The sequence below is a fragment of the Clupea harengus genome, unplaced genomic scaffold (genome assembly GCF_900700415.2).
Source record: "Clupea harengus unplaced genomic scaffold, Ch_v2.0.2, whole genome shotgun sequence".
NCBI classification, from domain to species: Eukaryota; Metazoa; Chordata; class Actinopteri; order Clupeiformes; family Clupeidae; genus Clupea; species Clupea harengus.
This window is the reverse complement of record NW_024879682.1, coordinates 17,909-36,268: the sequence shown is the minus strand read 5'-3', so window position 1 is coordinate 36,268 and position 18,360 is coordinate 17,909. Positions and strand designations below refer to the sequence as shown.

Here is an 18,360-nt window from a genome sequence, read left to right as displayed (position 1 = left end):
CGACAGCAGCCAGGAAAAGAGGTCTTGGTTGGACCAAATATGATACGGACTTCAGCCTATCCTATTAGTTGTTATAATATGGGTTAGCAAATATATATATAGCCTATATATACATAATATGGGTTTGCAACATCCTTAGTCACTATACTGTGAAATTGTAAAGGTCTGTGTCAATAGGTAAAACAAAATAAAAAATCTATTTTCCCATTGTTTCGTATGGCTCTACAGTGCATCTAGCGGTGGGTCCATTGCAAATATAAATTCGTCCAACTGAATATTTCCTACTCAAGGCTCAATTAAAGACGTTCATTTTATGTCTGTATCTATCATACATTATGTTAGGCCTCGGAATGAGGCAACAAGATCGCGTGAGAAAAATGTAACGCCGTCCTCACCCACACCTTTCCAAGTCTGATTAAATAGGGCCATCTGGCGTTTCTTACCTGCTTAATAAAATGATCCCACATTTGGTATTAAAAACACGTCTAAACCTCCCGTCATTGTGTTTTTTCTACCTTTCGTACACCTCTGATAATTGTCAAAGACTAGTATTATGGTCGACTGATTTTACCGGCTCGAACACCTTAAATAGCAGTGATACAAATTCGAGCTACTGATTATCCGCTTAAAATTGGCAACTGCTGCACCCGCAGATTGAGCTGCGACACTACATTAATAATACCATAGAATAACTGCTACCATCTCATTTCAATTCAGTTTTGAATTTACATTTGTACATTTTGTTTAAAGACAGACAAAAATCTCTAAGCAAAATCTATCTTAAATTGGGGATCCACCTGCCTGCCTTACAGGTGAAAGTGAGGGACATGAATCAAAGGGAAACTGCAGAAATTGGGTTTACAAGCAACATGGCACACCCAGCTAATAAACACAACCAGTAATCAGTGAAAAACACGTGGTTTGGTCAGTGGCTTATGAGTTTAATCAGTGTGGAACAAGAAATGGCAGAATTCTGGTTGAAATGCAGAAGGCTCTTAAATTAATTACTTAAGTTAGGCCAATTATATTCCATTTTCATAACATCCACAGGTAGCTTAACATACATTTTTTTTTATGTAGAAACCTATGGCCCATAAAGCTTAGATATTATAGTCTCACTTAGCTTCCAGTAAATGTAAAAGCAGCATCACATAGAGAAAGTGCACTTACTTTATACTTCATATCTCATTAGAGCCCAAATAAAACAAGCTTGTTTTTGTGTTTTATGATAAAGCTGTAGTCACCTAGAGTACCAATAGAGGTCTACCTTGGTCCCAACCAAACAATCCTATAGTCAAGCATGTTAAAATTATTTACATCAACTAAATGGGGTTAAAAAAAATAATAATTAAACCAACAAACAGAAAAAGAATAAAAATCCCGGTATCAGGCTTGGCAAGAAAATAACTTTTGTTGCATGGCAGAGCAGTTTTAGTTTGCTAAAAGTATTGTTTCACACAAGCTACCACCCAATTACTCCTTTGCTTGAAAGTAGGTATTTGCAATACTTGCTTGAAACTGTAAGCACTGTTTGGCAGAAGACACTGCATGTGTATTACATCAAATTCTAGTTTTATACTCCCAGAGATATACCACACATCACATTCAAAACGATACAAAAATGTGAAAATGGAGGCACACTCACTTCAAGTATTATTACAGGTAAGCAGGAAAAACGAAGGAGTGTGTTTTTTAATTTTCCTTAGTATTTAACTGAAAAATAGATGGCACATTAAAAACATTAAACCATCTTCTATGGCATGAAAAGAGGTTAAAGGCCTACAATAAAACCACTAGGGTGGTGAATACTGAAATGTTTTAAAAGACAAATATTTTTACTCCTCCAAGGAGTCTAATTACAAAAATGGAGTTGAGTGTGACCATTTCTGATGTAATTTAACCAATGCAGTCAACCAGTTTTGTGTTGCTTAAACTGAAGCTAGCTAATAACTGGGTTCCATCCTTTATGTTAAGGGTAAATCATTTAAAATAAGTCTCATTTATAAAAATGTCCAATGTATTAATTGCACAAAAACAGGCCTTCTCTGGCACATCAAATATAAGTCTACTGTCATTTGATCTGTTTAACTGGCTTTGAAGAAAGAATTTTAAGATCTTGCAAGTAAATAAAAGGTCACTACTAAATTAAGCTCTTGAATCTTCTCATGTCAACCTTTAAAAAAAAAAAACACACACTCTTCTCATGAGCTTGTCAGTGCTTGCCCTCAAACATCTACTTAATATGTAAACAACAAAAAAAGGCTCTTGTGTGCGTGAGGAGTGTCTATGAGACTCATGGTGCCTTCTCTGGTCTCTTCAGGACAGCACTGTATTTCATTGGTGCTTTGTCGGCCTTGAGCTGCACTTCTACCAGCGTAAACACAGAGAGCTCCTGGAGAGGACAGACATCTTGTTTTAGTGCATCATTAAATTCATATGGAGCAGACTCATCTTATACATACATTTTGGAAAATTGCTTGACAAAAACATTATCAACAGCTAGAAAAGATCCACAATTCACTATTTGAATGTGTGCCTGTAGATTTGCATGTTTCTCAAGCTGCTGGTACTAAGAAATGTCTTTGTTTTACCAGAATTTGATCCAATAGTCACCTTATTTGTAGTCACTTGGGCATTCAAAAACACTAAGTAAAATGCTGTACAATGTCTAAAAAAACGAAGACGACCACTTAAACCACGCAGCTGCCGCTGAAGTCCTACCTGCCGTGTGGAGCCCACCTCAGGGTCTTCTGCTGCCCATACCAGTGTCATCTCTGGGCGCTTGCCCACCTTTCTGTAGTTATAGCTCTCGAGGCCCTCCAAAGACTGAAAAACAACAAAAACAAAAATTTCACTTAGCATATAGAAAAGGCCATCATCTGAACCTGATGCCAACCTGAGGAGAAGCAGGCATGCTGCTAACTTACATTGCAGTAGATTCTTTTCTGTACCCCATACCGAAGAACCAGTACATCGAAGGACTGGTCGAGCATTCCCATCACCATAGCCTCAGACTCCAAAGGACCACTCTCCTACCAGAGGCACAGAGTATTAGATGACACTGAATAACAGATGTGTGTGTGTGTGTGTGTGTGTGTGAATGTGTGTGTGTGTGTGTGTCGGTGCTACAAATTACCTTAACAAAGACACTGAAGAAGAGCTCACTGCTTAGCTCCTGAACCCTCTTTGAGGAAGTCTTCTTGTCGTTACAGTGAGTTGCCTGTTTCTGAACTTCCTCTCCAGTTAGACCTAGGCGAGGGCCAGTCTCTATAAAGACACAGAGAGGGTGAGTGTGGGAGCATGTTTATAGGACTGATGAGAATGTAAAAGACTGAGGAGGGTGGGAAGGTGTGAAGATAGCAGAGAACAGAAGATGGAATATAAGGGCAGGCCCTACTAGTTATCTGTGAATGCCATGAAAGACAATGGGCCCTAGTGTGGTGGTGGAAAACGGCCTATTCTGCCCAGGTGGGTTGTCTTAAACTCTGGCGATAAATACCAAATTCCACCAAGGCATGGATTTTGGATATAGGACTCGAAACAACTGGGAAGAGGTAGTCCAATTTGTCCGACTTCAATTAAATTCCCAGTCAGCAGAAAACGAAAGTCATCCATGATGCAAATACACAGCAACATTTTTGTTATTTCTATTGTAGTGTAATTAGACTATGATGCCCCACCACAAAAGGTCTCTATTCTTGGCATGACCGCAACAGAATGCAGAAAGAGATTGCATTTAGGTCTCCAGAATGGGTGCGTTTAGGGGCTTGATCTAGACAAAAACAGCTCGTCATGGAAAGTAAGTGAGAAAAACTATGACACTTTCTTTTTCACAGGTTCAAAATCATACTCCCTGATTAACAATACAACAGTCAGGTCGAAGGGATGTGGCTTTGGCATTTTAAAAACTTCAATTATGTGTCAACGAATTTAATTCATTTGAACAACAGAAGAAGAACTATGGTTTCATCCTCGCCAAAAACAAACTGATTTAGAACTCAAATTTAAACACAATCCAAACATAAGTCTAAAGGTGTCTTAACTGACTCACCAATAGATGCTGCTAAAAGCCGATGGACAATGACATCAGCGTAGCGTCTGATGGGGGACGTGAAGTGGGTGTACAAGGGCACATTTAGGGCATAGTGGCGGAAGAGAGTCTCGTCCTCCAATACTCCAGTGCAAAAATACACCGCCATCTGAAGAGCATGCCCAATGTGAGATGGCATAGAATAAAAAGGTATTTTTTACATTTTCTTTCAGCATGGATGGCTGAACACCTACAAGACCTTAAAAGCCAAGTGTCAAAACATTCTAACAACAGTGTTTCATGAGGGAAAAAACAGAGAACACAAGGATAGAGTAATACAAATATGTATCCAACACAACAATAAAGCTGATGTCTATTACGCATTCAAACTTTTAAAATAAATTCATAGACAAAACTATTGTTATTTTCATTACGTTCGCTCTGGTAGTACAGTGAACAAGAAAAATCGAGCTCAGATCAAAAAACATAGAAGATTTAGGTTCTGCAGACAGTATGGAATGCTTCATGTTAAACACATCCAGCAATTAAATCCAGCTTTACAAGTATGAGGCTTTGAACACATGAAGTATACAGAAGAGAGGCAATAGTCAAGTTCTAACCTGCATTGGCCTGGAGCACATATTTGTGAGGACTTCTTTCCTGGGACTGGTGTACTGGTCATTGCCCAGAGTCTCGTGAAGACTACTCTGCTCAGACAAGACAGAGATAAGCATGGAGATAAACCTAGTGGTATGGTTCACAGGGGTGTATACTGCAAATATGGCAACAGAAATTGCTTATATGGGATACAGAACTGTCAAAAAACTAATATTTGCCCTGTTAACAATCTCTGCTGCGTAGACTGACATTGGTAATGTTTCTGAGGATGCAGGCAGAAAGTTCTGTGACAATTACAGTGGAACTAATCATTATCTTAAACAAAGCTAAGATGCATGTTTCCAGCGAATATTAAATTGTAGTGTAGGTTACAGCAACATCATATGCACAATAGCTCATCCACATTTATCAGTGCCTTGCTTACTGTCTGTAGGTAATGGCAAATAGAAATAACAGGACAGGCCGTACACATAATGAAATGCTACAAATCTGAATCTTAAAAAAAAAATTCTGGTACGCACATGGAGGGCCCCTGCCGAGGAGAAGTCAATGTTCAGACCCATCTGGTCGCAAAACTCCTGCAGGTCATCAATCATCTTGGTTTGGGGAGGGGGGTGGCGGCGCAATAGGGCCAGCCCAGGGAACGTGCGGTAGAGCTGGTGGGCAGTGGCCATGTTGGCCAGCAGCATGAACTCCTCCACCAGCCTGTAAGACAGGTCATACAATAAAAATGGCTATCTAAAGACGTTTATTCTCTTAGCTTTTGCTCTAGCTAACATAAGGAAGGTGCGTTTACAAGTTCAGTGTTTTTAGCTGATGGTCTAAATGATCACAAATGGTCAGCATGAGACGCTTCATGAACTTAGAACAGACTGCCTTTTAGAGACAAATAACAAAAGACCAAACAATCTTCACCCACTCCAGACTACATCTTTACCAAGGAAGGGCTGTTACTCACTTGTTGCTGTCCCTGTACTGGTAGATGTAACACCCTTGGGGCATCCCAGACTCTCGGTCCAGAGTGAAGGCCAGCTTCATCTGCAAGACAGAGAAAGGATGATGCATCATCATGATCTCAACTACCACTACTTTATCTGCACCATAAACCTTCACAGTACAGCCATACATGTTTGTTTCCTGGACTTTTAGCCTGTGCCGCATTTTGTAGTAGAAGTGGAATATTTTTCGGCATGATATTATATAGATACATCTGCTCCACTTATCGCACTATTAAGTTAAGTTTATTTTGTTATATACGTTAACTTTGATAACATTGCTTCTGAAGTACATAAAATTTGGCGCAAGACCTTGATCTTCTCTTGCATCACACTGGAAATTTGAAAGGAAGTCAAGAACAAATTTAACATGCCATGAAGGCTGCGGAGACTCCCAGTATACGAAACATAACGCATTAGACAAATAAATCATAATATATTGCATAATTCAATAGCACTTGCTGAATCGTAATGTGAAAGAATCGCAATAATATCATATTGTGACCCAAATATCATGAAAGTATCGTATAGTCGTCTCTGTGGCCCAATTCCTCCCCTTTACGCTTACGCCCAACTTAATGCCCATTTCTCTGCCAACCAGGAGAAGGAATTTTGAACACCACAAGCTCCAAACATCTGAGGGAGATGCTCCAAAGGGGTATTTAAATTATATGTGTGCAACAAATAAGTACAATTGTACAGCGTAGTGAAGAGTGCTAGACAGCAATTTATTTCTATGTGTACAAACAGTAATGGAACAAACTGAACGAATTTGATCTTGTGCCGAGGACCTGTGTTGGTCATACAGTTTTTCAACCGAGACTGATCCCCTTTCCCCTCCTCAACTTGAGGTTCTGCCGCCCATCACTGTCGACGACAGAGTTAGGAGATGATAACGACTGGTACGGGTCCTGACAGAGATCATACTTGATCGTATCGGTAATGTTTTTGCTCATTTCTGGCTAATCCACCACTTTCACCACATGTATCAGAGGTAAATCATGGCAGGCGGAAAAGGGAACAGTTTATCAGCGCCCCCCCCCCCCCCCCCCCTTTATCAGCCAATTCTGTGTATGGGTAAACACACTGGAAAAAAACTGAAAACTTGTTTCAGTTGAAATCTGAACAAGGTACCAGTCGTAATCCAGACACTCCTAAAAATATGTAAGGCTGATTGATCTATAACTGTTTTTAACCGTTCATTTTTTTAATCGTGGGGGCAGAACTAAGGAACAGTATGATATTATACTATGGGGTACTAGGACATTGTATCACCCTAATTTCCACAACTATCTCCCTCAGATGTATACCCCTCAGTTACTCTTGCACTGATCAAACCTGCAATGGGTCAATGGCAGCCAAGTTTTCCATGACCTTGATCATGATTTTAAACCTGGTCACAATGCAGCCAACACCACTGCCCTCTTACCCATATCACCACCTGAGGAGGCTGTATCTGATCATCATGGACTGACAGCAGGCTGACTCCACCCAATGCCCTCCCAACCAAAAAGAAAAACTTGAGGCAGCAACTATATATAAAAATAACATCCACTGCTCCATCACTTAATAACCTCTGTGAGTGATGATGATACACAGGTGCTCATTCATCAAATAGGAGTCACGACGGAAGACAGCCCGATGAAAGGAAGTGTGTGTAGGTGTGGACAGACACTGGCCCACAAGCAACCCCCCAGGGGGGCCCCACCCAGAGAGATCCATCATGTTCCTAAAATGGAGCTTGATAGGTTGGCAAAGCCCACTGTTGTGTTGATGCCATTTCTAGGTAATGAATAAGTATTATGCAATGGAACATTAGGGACTTGGAGTTCCAAAAGAATATTAAGGATGACAATTTGTCTTTTAAAAACGCTGCCTCAGGTCTGCTTTAACCATTTGAACAAAAAAAAGTCCAATACAGACTATGCATACATTAGCAGCATAATATAGAGACTGCATAGACTCTCTGAGGACGACTGCTTGGCTCACAGAATCAACAGTGCTACTTGGCCACTAAAGACTACAATCACTTCTTTATTTGAAACCGTTGCTAGCATACAAAAACAACTAATGTATGCAAGAGCAATCAGCACAAACACATAAATTGTACAACAGCAAGACACCTATGCGTTGCCTAAAGCAGTCTCAGATTGCACCGTTTTTGAAGTTTCATGTTTGGGAGGATTCCAGACAATAGGGTCAATGTTTGCCAGACAATACAATGTTTGCCTCACCTGATCAAGCCGCAGGGCCCCTCCTTCAAAGCGCTGTGATCTCAGCCGCCTGGCAATGGAGTGCAGGTTAAGCACGGCCTGGTGGATCTCATCGATGGGATGCTCTGGGGAACAGGGTGGAAGTTCTTCAGCAGTAAAGAGCTTGTCTGGAGCGTCAATCATGCTCTGGGCATGGTCGTAGCTGAGCTTGACACAGGAGCGGATCACAGAGCGGCCAAACCACTCGCTCAAGATCTGACGGGAGGGAAAGTGGAAGCGATCAGCGTGGAATATAAAAACTGAGGAGTTTGGCAAGAGGTAGTGAAAGAGAAACCATAAGAACAACACATCTCTGGAAATGAGCTGATTTAGGATAGTGATCCATAATTCCCAACTAAGGAACTAAGGAAATCAATTCGTCCATGTCTATCATGCAAGGAAAAGTCTTAAAAATTGGCCAGTCTAAGCTCAAACAAGACACCATACCTTGCCCTCAGGAGAGAGCTTCCATACGACTGAGAACGTCAGCCGATCTATCAGGGGGTTCAGGCTACACAGCTCTTCACACAGAAGACGTGGCAGCATAGGAACCACCTGTGTGGAGGACATGATCATAGACATGATAAATAACAAAGCTGTATGTGTGTCCTTACATATCATTGTAAAATAATCAACAACAACAACATATCCACTTAACACGCACTTGTGTGTTTAAAGAAAAAAAAAATCCCGTTTTCAGTTAAAACTGATTCCATGTCAAACAAGAATTATATTCTAAGTCAATCAGTGTTTCCATTCCAACACGTACTCATCCCTCTGTTGTGGGTTACTGCATTCATAACATTACAAAAATAGTATGGAATACCAACCAGTTCAAATCAAACATGAAAACTATTTTAGAAACCCTCTTATTTTGTACATAGAAGAAACCTCAAATCTATGCTGTCACTCGTGATTAATCGGTTTTGCGTTGCTATAGATAGAAACATATTATTTATGACTAAGTTTGACCTTACTACAATGAAACAGCAATAACAAAGACTGATGTGACAAAACAGCCCCTGGAATGTGTTTAAGTGCAGGTCTGGTGGGGCAATGGAACTCATAATGTGGTGTGAACAGGCAGAGACAGAGCCTTCAAGATAATGGCAGAACAATGTGTTTTGGGGCAGACATGAACTGTTGAGTGAGTTAGAGAAATACACACACACTCTGAATCGTTATGACAAGTTTTTCCTTGAAAAAAAAAAAAAAGATAAAAATGGAAACTCATTCACCTCGCTATCCTCATTTACCCTTGGAACTGTGATTAATGCAAAAGATGAGTGCTTGACATTCTGACAACCACTTTAACATAATAAAAGACAATGAACACACAGGCACAAAATGTGGAGTGTCGAAACGACAAACAAATAAATACCTTCTGAACCAAGTAGACACTTGTGGCTCTTCGACTTGCAATGAAATCCAGTGCATTTCCTTCTTCAACAAAATAACCGACATCTGCAATATGAACCCCAACTTCAAAGTTCCCTGTGAAGAAATTAATAAGAAATTACACCAGGGCAGCGGTTGATAAATGATAATGACTACTTACTGATTACTTGAAATTTGAAATAATAATGTAACTGCATACCATCAGGTAGTTGCTTGCATGACAAGGCATCGTCTAAATCTCTGGCAGTAGCTGGGTCAATTGTGAAAATGCATTCATTCCTGTATGTAAAATACAAAGAGAAAGAGGTTAGATTACCCCAGTGTTTAGTCTTTAATGATACGCATTTACATATCAGCTCTGACAATCCCATTATGAAACCCATTGCACCAGGAGGGCTACTGAAGACTCTTCACCTCAAATCTCGCCTCCTGGAAATCTCCTCATGCGGGATGGTCCATGGTAGAACCTGGGGCAGACAGGCCAAGACGTCATCAGAGAACTCGGAGAAGTCTACATCGTACTCCATCAGGATGCCCTCCGTCTCTGGCTCGATCTCTCCCGCCTGACCCAGACTCTTGACAAGCCGTCTATACACAAATGTGCACAGGCAGTTAAAAAATGATTGTCTTGTTAACAACACACATAGACAAAACATCCTCTACAGCCTTTAATGCTAGTTTAAACCTTCACCTACCCCTCAGCAAAGTTGGAATCTGCTGGCCAGTGCATGATCCGACAGACAAACAGTGTGTTGGCATAGTCCCCTGGACGGGAAGCAAAGTCTGCTGGACAGTCCTCGAGTGGAACGTTCACTCTTGGAACGCGATGATCCACCGGGGCAAACATGGCAAAGTTCTTGTCTGGGAGAAACTTGATGAAACCTGATGCGGCCCGTGAGTGCTTCTGCTCCACAATGTAAACCACCTACAACGCACACATAAAAACAGTTCCAAAACCATGCTTACAATCTCTAAAATGTATTTCTATTGTAAGTCTATTTTGCTGCGTATGGCTGAAGATGGCATACATGGCTACGTTTAGGTCCGTGTATGGTGTTTTAAATGAGGAGTGTACAAACACTGTAGTTTTGGTGATTCGGTTGCCAAGTCAGAGATGCTTAACAGCTAACATTAATCACATTTGGCCTTTAGATGCCTAGCTAATGGGTAACGTTTTAGCTATTTGGCTAGCTAGCTAAGTAGCTACCTGGCTGACAACTATACGTATAATACAGGGCCGGACACCCAGTTACAAATCCGCCATATTTAGCGTTACGGATCCCTCCCTGATTTCCCATACATTTTCCTGTCAGTGATTTGTCTTCCGTTATAATATTTCTGCTTCCTGCCAGTGATTTGTCTTTGTTATAATATCGTTGGCCTTGTGCAACAGGGGAGAGGAGGCTTTGGCCTCGGAGAGAGCAGACCATCTTGGCACAAGGCAGCTCCAACTCAGCGCAGAGGTCTGGTCGTTGAGGAGGTGCGCCGGCAAGAGCAGGCAACAAGGTGCGCAAAGGCTGTCTCCCAATCGAAACAGGGGCAGTGGATGAGGTGGGAGGGAGTTGAGAGAAGGAAGTTCTCTTGGAAGGAACTGTGGAGTATGGAAGCATTTCACACCAGCTTCATCTTACGAGCAACGTATGATGTCTTGCCATCTCCCAGTAACCTTCAACAATGGTACGGAGAAGACCCAACGTGCCCACTCTGCCCGTCTCCAGCAAACCTTAAACACATCCTGGTTGGCTGCAAGACAGGCCTGACTCAAGGCCGTTACACCTGGCGGCACAACCAAGTGCTGAAGTGCCTTGCAGCTATGCTGGAGACCAGACGAACGACCATCAATGCCCTACCGCCATCATCCCGTCCTACATCTGCAAGAGGTTTCGTCTGTGAAGGTGCAAAGCCAACCAAGACCAAGGCCAGTACAACATCAGACCTCGGTCAGCTGGGAGGAGCGCGAGACTGGAGGCTCGTGGTGGATCTGAGTCCAAGGCTCTACTTTCCACCAGAGATCGCCACTACGAACCTCAGACCAGACCTCGTGCTCTGGTCCTCCTCAACTAAGAAGGTGTACATCGTAGAGCTGACTGTGCCCTGGGAGAACGCTGTAGAGGAGGCCTACGAATGAAAGAGCCTTAAGTACGCTGAGCTGGCAGCTGATGCTGAGCAACGTGGCTGGAAAGCCAAAGTTTGCCCAGTCGAAGTCGGCTGCAGAGGCTTTGTGGGTAAGACAACTACCAGGCTGTTTAAGGATTTGGGAATCCGAGGCCAAGCACAACGCCAAGCCATCAAAGCCCTATATCAAGCGCTGCTGAATGGGCAAGCCGGTGGCTGTGGGTGAAGAGGAGAGACGCCACCTGGGCCCCAAAATAGCATCTGTGGCGCAGAAGGGTTAAAGTAGAGGGGGGCACATCTGGGACGCCAGGTGTTGCCGATGAGCCCTCTGGAGGTGTTGTGGGCCCATCATCGAAACACCGGAGAAGGAGGGTGCCCACCTGATGACTCCAATGAGGCTTTTTAACCCTTTTGTCCCACAGACAGCACCATGACTCTTACCCGGAAACACCTTGCATGTCTGCGTCAACCCACTTCACATCTCAGGGGTGCAAATCAACCAGGGATTGTAAGACCTAGTCCTAAAACAGAACTAGTGTCTGCTTACATCGACACAAGTGTAGCAGCTGGCCTTGACCAGCTAATCGTAAGTTCTACATTACCATGGGCTGCAATTTTTCAAATATGCTGTTTAATCTGCAATTAAGAATATTAAAATCCTTCAACGTTTTGCCCCTTGGGGGGCTTCGCACATGCTGCTTGGACTCCGATGACTGCCGCTTACAGCTATATTCACTAGTTTGTTTGCTTCCTGGGAATAACACTAATGGAGACAGGACCGCTGATGAAATTAGTTTTGTTTATTTCTTCAGCGAATCATAGCTGGTTAGATTGCCAGCAACAGTATTTACAGCAGCAAAACTAGTATACTTTGGAGAGACAAATGCGTATGTACGCATCCTCGTTGCACAAACGCAGACATTTTGGAGTAAATTTAAGCCCTTAGAGCCAACAGCAAATGGGCCTAAGTATAGCTGAAGAACCCTGTTGGGACTGGCATTCGGTCATAATAATACTTAGGCTGGGTTGTTGGGTATGAGTATTCTGCATGTAGCAGTGACAGGTTTGACTGCTGTGGGAAGTCCCCAACCAACAGTACAAGGAGTTCAACGCCTTTTCTAACTAAAATTACTAAGCGCTCATGGCAGAGCTACCAACCCCTTCACTCAGCCTTTCAGAAAAGGGTTTGCGAAACATCTAACTAATTTCAGCCCTGAATGCAAGCATTCCTTTATTATTCTGAAACGGAAGGACATTTCAGACAGCTACAAAGACATAACTTACCTTCCCTGTCCTCTGAAGAGCTCGCTCAGTAGAGGTCCGTGAGATAGTGTTCTGGTCTCCTTTTTTGGGGGTCTCTGGAGCTACACACAAATGAATTCAAACTGTTCATCAGTGACCTCATTAAGCATAACACATAGTTTTCCATGAACACGTGAAGATATACCATACACATATGTCGCATTCATAACATTTTCAGACAAAAGAAAAATACTTTCCCATCCAAGATCAATACTAAATGACCTAATATCAGATATACTGTATAATTTTGTTTGCATACCAAAGCAACGCCTACAAAAAATCCCTACATAACAATCACATTACATCTGGGATACATCTACTATCATCTATATCTAAAACTATTCACATTGATGAAAATGTCCAGATACTCTGTTTTCTATGGTGATTCACTTATATGTGACATTGAGTAGAAGCTTTTTTCATTTTCAGTCTGATAGATCCCACAAAATGTCCTTTAAATCAGCATTTTCTAAAATGATTTATGTTCACTGACCATTAACTGGCAACAAAATGAGACATTTGAGACACTTAAGTAGTTTAACAATAAAACTACTAAAAATAAAACGAACTAACAGATCAATACAACTACTCCTAATAACATACTATTAACAATACAATATTTAAATGTTTGTCTTTTTATGCTAGTCTTCTTATGTGTGTCTTCTTGGGCTTACAAACTCAATAAATTACTTTGAATGTAATGGACATCCGACACAAAAAGGTTATTTGGGGATACACAGATGAGTCATTACTGCTTTGATGAGAAAAAAAATGAATAGCTCACTTATCCCAGTTGAACAATCCCCTCCTTCTGTCAGCAACTAATCTAAATCAGACCTGACACAATGGAATCCATCTTAATCAGTGCCTCAAATGTTCAGTGATTTTACATGGTCTTCCATTTCCTTCAGCAAATTAATAATATCTTCTTATATTATGGTGATAATTGTGGGTGTTTAACCTGATTTATGGTTTGAAATTACAAACTCACCTCAAGGTAAAACACTTCCTATCTGCTGTCATTTCTTAACCCGTGACAGTCACACTGCTGCACCTATTTTTCCCATTTGCACCTATTGCCACATGACTACGTTCAAATTCATAAAAAAAAAAAGTCTGAATTCCCCAAAAAATATTTTTCAAAAAGATTAAACAAGAGCATCAACGCATGGGAAGTGGGTACCTGCTAAGCACACTTCCATTTATTGTCATTGTCAATTCAATTAAATTCATTCCAGCATACCAGAAATGTATGTATTTATTGTGTAAAGCCACTGCAGTGATGATTGTGGTGTAAAAGATTAATATGTGCCAGCAGTAGCCATAACCTTTCTGGGACACTGACATGCTGCCGAAGTGGCATATGCGCAGGTGGAGGTGGGAAAACATACCTTTGCCTTGGAGACTGATGTTATGAACGCCCTGAACTAAAGAGTCTTCATCACCACAGTCCTGAGCTTCTACGATGACATCGGGGCTGGGGGAGGCCTCTGCTGTTTTGAGTTTCAGAGCTGTCGGTCCAGGTACACTTTGTGATGCATTCAGTCCCTCAACATCAGCCTCTGACTTTAGCACCTAGATGGTAAGACCATAGTATCAATTCAAGCCAGCATTCTCAGAAACATAGTATTGCTGCAATACACATACCACGTAATATAAATTACATACACATTAACATACCACTGTTTTTTTTTGTACAAAGACATGCACCCTACTAAACATTTGAAAGATATAGCCTATATAATTTCACAATTACCTAGATATTTAACAGTTTTCCCCCAATACATCGCTGTTGAGATGTTTAAAACTCTACTCTAAATCTCTCTGCTTCTAGCATCAGAATACGAGATGGGCAAGCCATTAGCTCCACTACGGTCATTTAAAGGAGTCCAAGATTCTGGTGAAAGATTGTAGATGTTGGCCTTTACATCAAATCAAATTACACTTCTCCCTTCTGTGCTCGTAAAGTAATGTGTTGGTTGGCTTGAATAGCATATGGCTCGGTCCGAGACACTTGTTTGTTTACAGCACTAGGACTGTGTACCTAAACCAGAGTTGTTTTTGAGCACACACAAAGCTAAGGGACCATGAGGAGCAATTAGAGGGTATTAGATTACATTAGCTGACTGAATCTTTATGTCTTTTCAGACAGTCTGTCAAAATACATTTTCCTTAACGTTTCCTTACATTTTCTGTTATGACACTTGAACTACAGGTATGTTGCGAGATGTTTAGAAGACCCACTGATCTAGTCCTCTTGTAACCTCCATGGCGCATATGTCTCACATAAGTCTCATAACAGCAAAATCGATGATTCATCTTCTACTCAAAATCTGCATGGTTCAACGACGAAATGTTTTTAACGGTTAGGAATGTTTTCTTGGGTCATGTTTTTTCCTTTTCCAAATGTGTGATCTAACTCTGCTTTAATCCTCAGGCAGTCACCTCAGATGGACTGGAAATATTGTAGAGTTAATAGACCAATACCTTCAGGCTTTCATACTAAGTTTTCTTCTCCAACTACACAGCTTTTCAACCCTGCTGAATATTTACAATATGTCTCTTCTTTGAAGTAACCTCCCTTGAGACATTTCATATTCTGTGCCAAATTAAAAAAAAACATGTTGCTAAGGGCCTCCAGAGTTCCCATAAAACATTTATTATTTATTCACACCATGTCATATCTCTGACTTCAGACTCCTATTTATAATCTGTTAATCATGACTATAGCTTGGCATGAGACACATAAGGACACGCCAAAGCTAACCACAGATGACTCTGCAGAACCTTGTCAATTATGAACTTATGAATGAGAACTTGCTAAAAAAAAGCAAGTCAACAATAATAATAAAAAAAGAAGAAAAAAACAACAACACACACACACACACACACAGCAGCGCTCAGCTGGCAACCAAAATCACAATGAGCAAATTCATCTGAAACACAGGACACTTCTTTTGATGAACCTGACCCATCACGAAACAGTTGGCATATAGAGCCTTCTTGCCCAAACAAGAGATAAGTTTCCATCCAACTCATTCACAAAACATTCATAAGAATTCTGTGCTAATTTCCATCTGCTATGTTATGTGAATAAAAGATTCACACTCTCCTAATCAACTCTTCTAATCAAGGAAGGAGTTGTGAACAGCTGTGGTATCAAAACTTTAAGTTGTCATGTCAGCTTTAATCGAAACACGCAATCAAATCTCAACAAATGCGATCTGATGCGAATATACCCGTTTTCATCAACCTTATTTGCATCCTACCCTGTGCGAATCGGGGGTCAACCCACTCCCCTCTAGCAAATTGATTTCTTATTCAACTTAGAAGATTTTATGCAAATTTCAAGTGCATCCACCCAAGATTTTGCATTTGAATGGTACAAATCCAATAAGGGCAATAAAGGCACAAAAAGAAATCTCAAATGTGACATGTTTTGATAGTATTAGATTTTTGAAATAAGAAAATTTCAGTGTTTTTTTATTAAAACGTAAAACTGCAATAATCTGATGGCAACACTGTGAAAGACCATTAAATGCCTTAAATCAGAGACGAGAGAGTACCTTCCATTGTTCAGGAGGGAGAATCTGCACTACTATCACATCTCCATTCAGTGCCCTGTTGCGAGCCACAACTCCATCCAGAAATATATCTGCTGTGCCATCCTACAGTATAGAAGATTTCAGTTAATCAGCTGTTATTGAGTACACTACCACAAAACTTAATTTCATCATTAGAACATCTGCTAGCAACAAATTAAATAAATTGGGAGTCACAAACAACATGATTTGGAAAAGAAATACCCACCGGAGATGGAACAAATGCCTCTTGAAATTTTTTAGGGTTGATTCTCAGTGACCCCTGAAAATAATATTCAATAAAACGTGGTTATTGTATACACCAGCAAAGACAGAGACAAAACATACTATAGCCAAAGATGGCATCAAATATTTTATATAAATGCCTGATTATGTGGTAAACAATGTACCTGGAAAAGTTCTCCTCTCTTTAAGCCAGATGAGACATCCTGCATATTCATGTATTCTTCAAAAAGCCTCTTTTTTGAGCATCTTCCTCCCCTATTCTTTTTGGCTTTTTCATTAGAACACCACATATTTGACCCTACAATGAAAATAAAGCAAATGTGAAATTTAAGACATTTATTTTCCCAACTTCAACCCCATAACACCAAGTCCAATTAGGTGATCACAGGTGATCAAGAAAACAATACCTTGTGGTTTCTGGTTTTTAATAGGGGTTGCAATGCTTGCTTCACACACCCCATCATTCTCTGAACTGAGAGGTGCCTGATCCATCTTATTTTCTGCATTTGCCTTTGAGATATTCTTTTTCTTTGTTTTTTTCTTGCTCTGGTCTTTTCTGGTATTTGCATCATTGTCAGGAGACTGCTGAGATTTACATTTTGAGCCCAAAGTTATGTCTTCATCTGTATTAGGCCTACGCATGCTTCCTTTCTGATTTAGGTATTCACATTTCTGCTTGCTTCCCTGGTGACTACCTTCATCTAAATCTATGATTCCATCTAGACCGGACATAACATCTCTCAGGTTTTCGTGGTTCAGCTTTCTACCTGCAGGGGATTGCTCTTGTCTGGAGGATTTCTCCATACATTTTTCTTTTTCGTTCTGACGTAAACGTGAGGTGTCGCATGAATCAGCACACTCTGTATAATATGGTCCTCGTTTCTTCCAATTTTTATCACCTGGACTGCAAGCAGTTGTACGTTGAGGACCTGCCTCACCATCGTGTATCAATAATGATGGCTGAGCAAACTGTTCCAGATAAGATTGGAATTTGGTGCTTTGGTGTTGACTGAGCAGTCTGGCATAAGCATCTTTCTGGGTCGGGGTGGGATGATGATCACGTTTCGTTTCTCGAGAGCGTGTGGATGATCTCCCCTTCGTGGACTCCATAATATTCACTTGGAAACCTGGAAATAAAGCGTAATCACATTTTCTATGACTGTCAGGTGAGAAGACTGTTGTCTGCTTGCCAGTTCGCCAGACACCAAAATACCCCTAGTAGGTAGCTAGAGAAGTTAACAGTAGGCTACCGTTTTATATGTAGTCAAATGACTGCAGACAGAATGCCGTTTCTGAACAGACAAGTGTGAAATATTGGTTATCTAACGTTAAAGAAGCCAAACTAACGGGCACGAACTAAGGATGACCAGAGGCATTAGGTAATGTTGCTACCGACAGTTCGCGTTAGCTAACCAGTGATAGCTAGCCTGAAAATGAAAAGACCAGTATCTATAAATTCTAACTGTAACATCACGTTGGGATCAAACGGTAGAAGGATTTAAACGGTTTACTTTAGCACTGTTAACGAACATAAAATTGAAATGCCAACACATAAACAACAACCATGACTCGCCTGATAGATGACTCGAAAACCAACTTGTTACAATGTATTTTTAGCCAGCACAACTAACAAACATGCTTTTCCGGGGGGAGTGCAATCGGATGCGTTGCATGCTGGGACTTAGAGTTTTTCCACGTAGAAATAGCCCCGCGAGTGTTTTTTGCGCTTTAGTTGTGTGCACAAACTGTCCAGACTAGCCTACTTTATAGCCTACTATAGAATATAAATAGCTGGGGCTTCTCATGCATGCTTTGCCATCTAG

The 18,360-nt window shown here is 41.0% G+C and overlaps 1 protein-coding gene across 5 annotated transcripts; it reads right to left on the bottom strand.

Annotated features, from left to right (window-relative positions):
- Positions 1-920: 920 nt before the first annotated feature.
- Positions 921-18,215, bottom strand: dis3l2 (DIS3 like 3'-5' exoribonuclease 2). Of its 5 annotated transcripts, none has more exons than XM_042704556.1 (21): positions 18,111-18,215; positions 16,945-17,664; positions 16,702-16,835; positions 16,521-16,574; positions 16,277-16,378; positions 14,102-14,285; positions 12,693-12,772; positions 9,989-10,218; positions 9,708-9,881; positions 9,493-9,572; positions 9,277-9,389; positions 8,343-8,450; positions 7,878-8,111; positions 5,607-5,686; positions 5,170-5,353; positions 4,651-4,737; positions 4,052-4,199; positions 3,137-3,267; positions 2,928-3,032; positions 2,722-2,826; positions 921-2,392 (listed from the first exon to the last, which is right to left on the bottom strand). In XM_042704556.1, the coding sequence occupies exons 2-21, from the start codon at positions 17,645-17,647 to the stop codon at positions 2,294-2,296; spliced, it is 3,135 nt and encodes a 1,044-aa protein (XP_042560490.1). In that variant the 5' UTR covers positions 17,648-17,664; positions 18,111-18,215; the 3' UTR covers positions 921-2,293. The 5 variants fall into 5 exon arrangements, with proteins under 5 accessions (XP_042560490.1, XP_042560492.1, XP_042560493.1 ...); XM_042704558.1 differs by having other exon boundaries at positions 17,305-17,664; XM_042704559.1 differs by having other exon boundaries at positions 17,437-17,664.
- Positions 18,216-18,360: the final 145 nt, after the last annotated feature.